Source organism: Anarrhichthys ocellatus, unplaced genomic scaffold (assembly GCF_004355925.1).
Source record: "Anarrhichthys ocellatus isolate YVR2014 unplaced genomic scaffold, GSC_Weel_1.0 scaffold42, whole genome shotgun sequence".
In the NCBI taxonomy this organism is placed as follows: domain Eukaryota; kingdom Metazoa; phylum Chordata; class Actinopteri; order Perciformes; family Anarhichadidae; genus Anarrhichthys; species Anarrhichthys ocellatus.
In genome coordinates, this window is record NW_022280072.1 from 1,210,942 (window position 1) to 1,220,941 (window position 10,000).

Below are 10,000 nucleotides of genomic sequence, written 5' to 3' on the forward strand. Positions count from 1 at the left end.
CCTGATGGAGTAGAGTTGAGTACAGAAGGAGTAACTGGAATTACACGTGTACCACACCCCTTCAAGGTTCACGCCAAGGCTCGCTGATGTAACGTCTCACTGAATTGATTTCTTTCGAAATAACGTGTAACAAGACTGAGCAAAAAAGCATCAGGAGAGAAATCTTTAGTTATTTTTCCATCCTGTTGAGGACTTGTTTAGTCTCTCTGCCTGTACATTTGAGTGGGTTAGGGTTACATGTTACATGTGATAGTTATTTTTGTACAAAACATTCTTGTAATAATGGCACTGCTTTTAAGACATTACCCTTTATCCTTTAGTAGTAGTTATTAATGATTAAATATCTCAAGGTTTTATAAACATGTTCTTTAAAATGACATGTCATGTATCAGCCATTATATAATAATAACTGAAATCATTATCAACAAACTATTTGAGCACATTTGTTAACAATCAATAAAGGATCTGAATGAATCGATCACAAACCTGGTTTTACTTCATAAGTAAATAAAACAAACACACATTCATAGCTGGTGACCGATTTTCAAGCCACTGGAAATGTAAGTGGTGCTTGTGACACCAGGGTGGCATCCAAGACGTGAAGAGTATCCCCACTGAAGGACCTGAGAATAGAAGTCGGCTGCCACAAAAACATTATTTGGAGGGCAGGCGCTGGGAGCAGGGAACTCAGAGCTCGTCTTTACCTTGTTCGCAGTGGAAAGGATCCCCTCAGGTAGGAGTTATTATAAAGTCCAAGTGAACCTCATCAGTCCCTTGCTCGTCTTCTCTGCCTCACTATGTGGCTGTGTGATTTGTTTCTGTGGCTTGATCTGAGGGGGACGAGATGATCAGTAGCCTCCAGCAGCTGGTCCCGGAACGTAGTCAAACGCCAGCAGAGCTCCCACGCTGTCCTCAACGAAGCAGTTTTTGACTTATTGTAGTGACCGATGCTTCCCAATAAAAGTCACCATGGTTGCTGCAATGTTTGTTCTGACACGTTCCATAAATAACGAAGTCCAGTTTCCAATATAGGCATTTTATTTCTCACATAAACCACCCCTTTCTCTTCAGTTATCCATTTTCTCCATAAACCAATAAATCATAACATTTACATTCGTTAAATGTGCACGGTCAAAAACTGTTTGCTTCTGCTTATAACCACCTGTGTCCAATGACCCCACTGATTATATTACCTGTGCCCTGATTCACACCGGCACCACGTCCCCATGTGGTGGGTGGTTGTACAAAAACAAAAACAACAAAATGGCTCTTACACATATTTTCTCTACAAACTAAAGATTAGGGTGTACCTTGACCATTATGCACATCAAACCCACTTTTTTCCTGATATTCTCGGTTTTTATAGCTCTTAACGAAACAAGCTGTTTTTAGTAGGATAACACAAGATGATTTATTCTTTCTGCAACACATATACCTTATAAATTGCGGGGATAACAGACATGGATATTTAAAAATGTTCACTCTGTTATATAAAAGTTACTAGCTTATATCAGTGCAGCCCCACAAGACAACAGTCACCCTTCATATATCTGTGTGTAACATTAAATCATCAGCACCAGAAAACTAGTTTCCTATTTGAAATGTGAGCGACCATCCAACGTCTGTATCTAAATGCAGTTATTAAACATTGGATAATTTAGTTTTTTGATTTATGGTTAAAATTCAATTAATTCTTAAAGCTGTCAACGGACCAACTCCCAACTATGTCCTTGGGTGTCACCATCTTTTCAAGTTTTATTCACGTTTTGTATCTGTAGATATTGACTTAATTGTACAAAAGTTTTTTTTAGTGCATTCTTGCCCTTTAATAAACACATCACCATGTCAAATACATTAACTGTAGTCAAAGCTCCCAGGGACAACAGATGGATCTAGCATTGTGTTTACATCTGGTGTAATGCATTTATTGTACACTGTCCCTAAATGCCCCTAAAAGGTATCCGACCACACAATAGCCACGTGCTCGTGTTGTTACGGCAACGCATGTTTGAAACTCGAGGCTCGAGACAGACTTCTCTGTGTGCTAACTGGTGTGCTAGCTAGCTAGCTTCTCAAAACTATCAACACGTTGTGCCGTCTCTCAGTATTACACGCGCAATATATAAACGATGGTAAGCAAAGCGTTTTTTAAATCAATTCACCACAACAATGGACGTTCATAGTGAGCTCCAGTAACGTTCAACAGCGTGTGCTTCTCGTGTGTTGTCCATAGACTGTATATCACTTGTTTGTATGTTGTTGACTTTTGTGCAGCCACCCAAAAGCAGCAAAGGCTCAAGTAAAAAGCCTGCAAAGGCAAAAACGCCCACACCGACAGATGGATTCACCAAGGAGGAGCTGTCCAAGGAGCAGGTCAGAGGTTAAAGTGGGGTGTGTGTGTTGGAGTGATGCTTGTATATTCTATGTCAGGAGAAAAGAAAAGTTTCCTTTTCAAAGCGATTTGTACATGAAATGGGTATTTCAGCAAGTTGGTTTTGCCCTCGCATACAGCTGGAGGACTCCCAAGAGTCAGGTTTAAATAAGAATGGTCCAAAATCAATGCAGCAGAGGCTGAGATATCTCGATTTTGGGTTCCTACTGTGGGTGAAGTTCTCAAAACACTGGATACTAAGTTACCTGAAGCATCTTTTCATAAGACCCTCCCTGCCTGGTGAAATGCTCATCAAGTTTAAACTCCCCACTTTTTATGGCAGGCCTTTTCTTATGAATTGGTAATCATAGGCCCATTCCAGATAGCCCTGAATCTGGATTATTTTTCTCAAACTTTTGTCTGGTTGAAGGTTGTAATGCCTTTATTTAATACATGTTTTGACAAATTATTGTACCCTAAAATGGTGTAACTTTGTTTCAGAAAATACTTTATTTTTTGCGTAATATTTTTCTCTTAGCTTTTTGTAATTTGTTGATAGGGATGTATTTTAGTTTTGTTTTACTGTATGTCTGTTCATATATAAAAGATGTATATTGAAATTGATATAATTAATTAATCACCAATTAAATACACTTAAATATGTGATTTACAAGAAGTGCAACAACAATCAAATCACATCATTTTCACTAGAGTCAGAAGCTGAGATAACAGCTACTGATACGTTGTTAAGCTATTTGCAATAACTTTACAGGACTAGTTTTGTTCTCCATCATGACTGCTTATTTTATTTACTGCAAATATGCACGCTGTGTTAACAGAATCTTTAAAGATTCTCAGACCTTCCTCCAGAGCCAAAGCAGACATTATATGTCTGATTTACATTACTGCCCCCTGTGAACTAAACATTGGACTTTGACATTTACAACTAGGATAAATGAGGTAATTGGCTACACGGTCATCTAGATCGTCTGGCTCACATGCCCACACTAAAATACATTTCTGTATTTCAGCTGGAAGAGCAGATCGTGCGCCTTCGAGAGGAGCTGGACAGAGAGAGGGAAGAGAGAAACTACTTTCAGCTAGAGAGGGACACGATCCACACATTTTGGGAGATCACAGAGAGCAAACTAGAGGAGGTCAAGGCTGAAAAGAAGAATTTTGATAAGGACATAGAGGAGGATGAGGGGCGCTACCAAGTAGAGATCAAGGTGAGGTTAATACACAGGTGTATTGTAGTTATAGTCGAACTGCACCCAAATTCACAGGCTAGATTTTTACCATGTCTTTATTTTATGCCATAATATGCCGTAACAGGCAACAAGGATCTTTAAATGCAGTTAGAAGATGCAACCTTTTTTTGATCCACAGCCAGTGTATTTTTTATCCTCAGTATCCTACAATCCATTGTGCGTCTGTAGTTTTTTAGTGGCATGTACCGGTTGTCCTCTCAACTTTAAAAGTTAGGAGAAATCATGTGATTGCATTCTTTTTTTTCCATATACTAGTACTAGTTTGTCATTTGTTAAGCAAAGATTATCCATTGACAGATGTAAGGGTTAAATTCATTTTACAATGCACATTTGATTCACTTTTTTTCCACCAGGTGTACAAGCAGAAGATGAAGCACCTCCTGTGTGAACACCTGAACACAACCTCTGAGTTAAAAGCAGATGGTTTAGTCTCCACACCGGTGGTGCAGGAGGAGCAAGAACGATTAGAGACTGAGCTTCATAAGGAAATGAGGGCCGTCATGGTCGACATGCAGGAGCTTGACAATGAAAACCTTGTCAAGGAGCTTGAACTGGTTTGTAGTACACACTATTATCTTCTACACTTAAAGGTCTGTGGATTTAATGTGTCTCTTTACTTTGATATATTGCAACAATTGAGCGGCAATGCTACAAACACCACTTTGGTTTTTATCTCAACAGAAACACGATGAAGAAATGACTAAAACAAGTAACAGGGTGGAGAAGCAAATTGCAGGTAAAGAACTAATCTCGTTTTGAGTGGAATTCAACACCCCGTGGTGTCAGAAACTAAACAGGAGCCCTCGTTTTGTGTCGCTATTTGAGTAGAAATCCGAGCCAAGTATGATGAAAAGAAGGAGCTGCTACAACAACAGCTGGACAACATGACAAATAATAAGATCAGTGAGAACGAAGATCAATGGAACAGCCACGTCAACACTCTAGTAGAAGACCACAAGAAAGCAATAACTGAATGTGAAGCAGTTAATAGTTGCTGGAAACAGGAACGGAATGTGAACGATTCACTCACGGTATAAGTGCTCACATTCAGAGGCATTTCAGATGTTTTGTTTACACCGGCAACGCGTTATTAATTTAGTTATTGATGAGTATGTTGATCCAGCTGTTTGTTTTTTTTCACATGGCTTGTTTTGTTGACTTTTCTTAGGAAGAAATTAAATTGATGAAGAAGACACAGGAGGAGAAGAAAGAGAACCTGGCCTGCCTTCTGCTAGAGAACAAACAGATGGCTGAGCTTCTCTCAGAAGTCTCAGAGGAGAGCGCGGAAATTGAGAAAGAAATTAAATACTTCGTAATAAAAAAGGTTGTTGGTGTAGTATATGTGGATATTTTTTAAACGTGTTTGTGGTTGAAACTTTGTTCACTCACGTTTATTGCTGCCAGTGTCTTAATTGTTCCTGACATGTAGCATACTGTACAAGGTCTAATTGTGACACTGTTTTTGACAGGATGTTGATGAAAAGGTTGAAGAAAAGAAGCTGGATAAACTGAAATGGGATTATGAGACACTGGAACAGACATTCTGCAAGGTAAATGCTTTGATTGAGTTGCACTGTATTATGTTGATACGTTGCAATGTTAGCTTGATTCATGTAATAATAATACATTTTATTTATATAGCGCTTTAAAAGGCACTCAAAGACACTTTACATGGTAAAAACAGAAACAATAAAAGCATTTATAATAAAAAGAAAATCTACAACATAACAGTAAGAAAAAAAATAAACATACATGACTGAGTTTAGAGGTTAAAAGCAGATTTAAATAGGTGAGATGTACACCCAACGTGGCCAAATGCTCGTTTACTTTTGAATATTTGTGTGAATGTTTTTGCATTTGTTTTTGTCTGTGCACATGTCATACAGCTTGAGCTAGAAAGGGACGAGCTGTACAAGACGGTCACTCGGAATATTCAGCGGGTGCAGCACGAAGCAGATTGGAAGAGCATGCCGCTGGAAAAGAAGCTGAAAGGCCTGACGGACGGCTTGGAGAAGACGCAGGCTCAGCTCCTCTCTGTGCTTTCTGCCTCTAACATGGACCGAACTGCTCTTGATGGGGTCACTGACACAATTGAGGTGAATTGTCTCTTAAATAATGTGTGTTTTATTGCACATTGCCCTCTGTACAAAAACATAAAATAATCATGTTTTTGCTTGTAGAAAAATCTGGACTCCGGTAATGATTCCATCAAGAACTTGGAGTATAAAAAAGCTCAGCTTTCCCAGGAAAGAAGTGTGTTTACTTCCCGGAAGTGTCATGCATTTGTCAAATTAATGATGATGTCATGTACAATTTTGTAGTAATATTCATACTCGTGTGTCCGGCAGGCCCGTAAGGATTTGCTGCTGACCTACGAAGCTTGGTGTGGAGGAGCTTTGCGTAAAGCCATTTGAGATCAGCTGCTAACTGGGAAAAGTCTGGAATTGATTTTGGGTTTGCCCCAAAATGAGACGCAATGAATCAAAAGGCCGACCCCTTTACATGTGTTTCTTCACTCCATTTCAACTAGTTTGTTTAAGAAAATAAACTATTTTGGGATGTTTGTATATTTTTATTTTATTCTTTCATAGATAGCTCATAGGGATACATGTATTTTTGTTTCTCTGTGTGACAATATATTAAGATGTATGATGATATACGAAAATGAACCTAGAATTAAATACATTTAAATATGTGATTTAAAAGAAGCTAAGCGTCCACCTGAGCAGGTTTTGCCAAGAATTTCAGTAGGATTGATAGTTTGGCATTAGGGAAAGGTAATTCTCTGACTGTAACAGGTGGGGAAATGAATCTGGCTTAATAGTGTTGGATCCAGGGTGGTATGAGATGGGGGGAGTAGATAAACGACAGGTTTTTGTGGGCCGTCCACACTACAGTGGCGACCCAGACCTTTTCTGGAAATTTAAGCAGAAGAACCAAAGATATATATTACATCACATTACATTCAGCATTATGGGACAGCAGCTGAACGACTACTGTTTGATGCTCCCGCTTTGTTATGGTGTGTAACTTTGGGCCAGTTTTTAGTTTATTCGTACTCTGTATTTGGTTAATGGAGGCGTGTCCTCGCTCTCTGTCACACACAAAGGTCATTACATCCACAGATGTTGTGAGTCAGCAAAGTACCAGAGCAAGTGAACCTCATCGGTCCCTTGCTCGTCTTCTCTGCCTCACTATGTGGCTGTGTGATTTGTTTGTGTGGCTTGATCTGAGGGGAATGCTGCTTTTTATTTTTGCCGTTCTCCTCGTGGTGTCTTTTCGGAACAAAAAGGATCCACCCAATTTTCCACCGGGACCATCATCTCTCCCTCTTTTGGGAAACATATTCAACATTGAATCTAAACAGCCTCACATTTACTTAACCAAGGTAAGATCATATTTTCATTTTATGAGGAAGTGTTTTTTGTGAAAACTTGAGCTACAGCGAGAGGTGGAAGGAAGATTCCTATTATCTATATCCTCCACTACTTTAGCATGTAGTCGACACAGATCCTCAAATAAAGGGCAAACAAAATAAATCACATGAGACTGCATCAACAAAATATTAAAACATTTATGGTAGAAAACAATGGTAAAATGCTACTGATAGTTTGTCAGTGTCACAGAAACTGTTGTCTTGAAATATGCATCTTATCAGAGTCACATGCTGGACAACAGGCCACTTATTCTCTGCCCCTGCATCCACAGCTAGCTGATGTTTATGGGAATGTGTTCTGCATACGTCTGGGAAGACACAGAACAGTGTTTGTGTCTGGGTGGAAGATGGTGAAAGAAGCCATAGTGACACAGGCCGACAACTTTGTGGACCGGCCTTACAGCCCGATGGTGACCCGAATTTATTCAGGGAATTCAGGTGAATCACACGAAGATACAGCACATCAGTATTAAAGAAGTCAACCTGCCTCCTGATCCCTACCTTAGTAATGTCATGTGGTTCATCTCTGTCTCAGCGGGTCTTTTCTTCAGTAATGGGAAAGTGTGGAGGAGACAGCGGCGTTTTGCCATGGCCACGTTACGTACCTTTGGCCTAGCCAAGAGCTCCATGGAGCAGAGCATCTGTGAGGAGAGTCATCATCTGCAGGAGGCGATGGAGAAGGAGAGAGGTTGGCAAAAAAAAGAACAAAATGTAACAGAATGAAAAGCAACAATACACTCAAGACATTTCTTTCTGCTCAGGTGAGCCATTTGACCCGGTGCCCCTCTTGAACAATGCTGTGGGCAACATCATCTGCCAGATAGTGTTTGGGAGACGGTTTGACTACAGCGACCACAACTTCCAGAGCATGCTGAAGAATCTGACTGAGATGGCCTATTTGGAGGGCTCCATATGGGCTCTCGTAAGATGCACAGTAGCTGAGACACAAGTAGCAACTTCACACGGCTAAAGGTGTTCATAACATGGATCAGAACCAGCGTGTCCAAACATTTGATTATATCTAATTATCAGTTGATAAAATAGTCTTGTATGCAAGTCAGATTTGTCAATCTGTCAAATGAAAGTTTAAGTCAGAAAATATTGTGAGCTAAAGTGAGATCTTAAACAACACCACTGAATAACCCGTTTACTTTCCAAACAGCTATATGATGCGTTCCCAGCTCTGATGGAACACCTGCCGGGGCCTCACAATGGCATCTTCAGCAGCTCCAAATCTTTGGAGGCCTCCATCAGGCGAGAGGTAGAGAGGCACAGGTTGGACCTGGACCCTGGCAACCCACGAGATTACATCGACGTCTTCCTGATAGAGGAGAAAGTATAGTGTTTACAATGTTGACTCGGCCAATCGATATGTATGAGATACGAAAAACTAACTGACCGTATGTTTGTCCCTCCGCCTTGCTCAACAGCGCAACAGAAACAGTGAATTGGGTTTCGACGATGGCAACCTGGTTCTGTGCTGTTTGGATCTGTTCCTGGCTGGTAGTGAAACCACTTCGAAGACCCTGCAGTGGGGCCTCATCTACCTCATCAGGAGCCCTCATATCCAGGGTGGGTGTTCAGATAAGAGTCCCACAGCAGCAGCACAAGAAGTAGATTAATAGATACTGGAGACAGAACACGCTTAAGATCAAAGACGTCACATTAATTGATCAATTAAACATCTTTTTATTCCACTTCCTAGATAAAGTCCAGGCAGAGATAGACAGAGTGATCGGACAGACCCGCCAGCCCAGTATGGCAGACAGACCCAACCTGCCCTACACAGACGCCGTCATCCACGAGATCCAGAGGATGGGAAACATTGTTCCTCTCAATGGACTCAGAATGGCCGCCAAGGACATGACACTGGGCGGTTATTTCATACCCAAGGTGCATCTACCTAGCAGGGATTGTAAGGTTGTCAAAAATGGATTTCCACATGTATAACTAAAATCATAACACATTTACTGGAGACTTTAAACAAAAGTCTGCATATAAGACTTTTTAAAAAGATATATTTGTCCACACTGTTTAAACCGGGTATTTGTGCACAGTGTCAGATTAAGATTAGTGTTAGTATTGTACTATATGAGTAGAATTAGATTCCTGCGTTGGGTTTTTTCAGACATTTCCAACTGCTCCAGAGTGTTTTAAGTCCAAATGTAATTTATTTATGTTGATGAAACTGAGCCATTAAAGAAAGTTTGCTTAGTAAAAACAAACCAACTCATTTAAGACGCTGAATCACTTTGTTCAAAACAAGGATTTTAGCTTTTCTTAGATAGAAATAGGGGAGCCTCAAGGATAAAAGATTGTGAAACAACTGCATTCAACAGAAAACAAAGTGTAATTGTGTGCAGTTTGTGATGTCATAGATGTTAATCTAGGCTAAGGTTACTGCAAGAAACATTGAATGTCCTGACATCACCTGGAGATTTATAATCAAAGAAGAGGAAAAAGGGGAAAATGTCAAAATACATTTGTTGCATTGTAAGAAGATGAAGTGGTGACATTTTGTGCAGACAAACCCCTGAAATGAATGAGAGAACATGATATGAACATCTGACATGACAAATAACTGGTAATTCATTGAGCTAACATAATGTAGAAACACAACCCTCCTGTGACGTCCGTTCAGCAGAGACCTTGTGATCAGCTTTCTCTACAGTGTCAACACCCACTTGTTGTCTCTGCCCTTATCACACCTTATCAACTGCGGCTGTACGATACACGGATCTCTTCTTAGCCTTTTGTTTAAACGACATCAAACTGATTCCCGTCTCTTTGTGTGTGCAGGGAACCTCAGTGATGCCCAACCTGACCTCTGTGCTGTTTGACAAGACTGAATGGGAAACTCCCGACACCTTTAACCCTGAACACTTCCTGGATGCTGAAGGGAAGCTTGTGAGGAGGGACGCA

The 10,000-nt window shown here is 40.3% G+C and overlaps 2 protein-coding genes across 2 annotated transcripts in view; both read left to right on the forward strand.

The window, feature by feature from the left end:
• LOC116394882 (dynein regulatory complex subunit 4-like) overlaps nt 1-6,056 on the forward strand; it is a 6,247-nt gene extending 191 nt beyond the window's left edge. Inside the window, exons 2-11 of the mRNA XM_031868248.1 lie at nt 2,234-2,373; nt 3,403-3,600; nt 3,996-4,196; nt 4,324-4,378; nt 4,471-4,673; nt 4,811-4,966; nt 5,112-5,192; nt 5,529-5,738; nt 5,823-5,897; nt 6,000-6,056. Coding sequence (XP_031724108.1) covers nt 2,234-2,373; nt 3,403-3,600; nt 3,996-4,196; nt 4,324-4,378; nt 4,471-4,673; nt 4,811-4,966; nt 5,112-5,192; nt 5,529-5,738; nt 5,823-5,897; nt 6,000-6,056 — 1,376 coding nt within the window. The remainder of the gene's footprint in view (nt 1-2,233; nt 2,374-3,402; nt 3,601-3,995; nt 4,197-4,323; nt 4,379-4,470; nt 4,674-4,810; nt 4,967-5,111; nt 5,193-5,528; nt 5,739-5,822; nt 5,898-5,999) is intronic.
• Nucleotides 6,057-6,838: 782 nt separating this feature from the next.
• Nucleotides 6,839-10,000, forward strand: part of LOC116394896 (cytochrome P450 2J2-like) — a 3,851-nt gene continuing 689 nt past the window's right edge. Inside the window, exons 1-8 of the mRNA XM_031868276.1 lie at nt 6,839-7,030; nt 7,351-7,516; nt 7,614-7,766; nt 7,840-8,000; nt 8,241-8,414; nt 8,509-8,650; nt 8,784-8,971; nt 9,878-10,000. The exon at nt 9,878-10,000 is cut by the window's right edge and continues 19 nt beyond it. Coding sequence (XP_031724136.1) covers nt 6,839-7,030; nt 7,351-7,516; nt 7,614-7,766; nt 7,840-8,000; nt 8,241-8,414; nt 8,509-8,650; nt 8,784-8,971; nt 9,878-10,000 — 1,299 coding nt within the window. The remainder of the gene's footprint in view (nt 7,031-7,350; nt 7,517-7,613; nt 7,767-7,839; nt 8,001-8,240; nt 8,415-8,508; nt 8,651-8,783; nt 8,972-9,877) is intronic.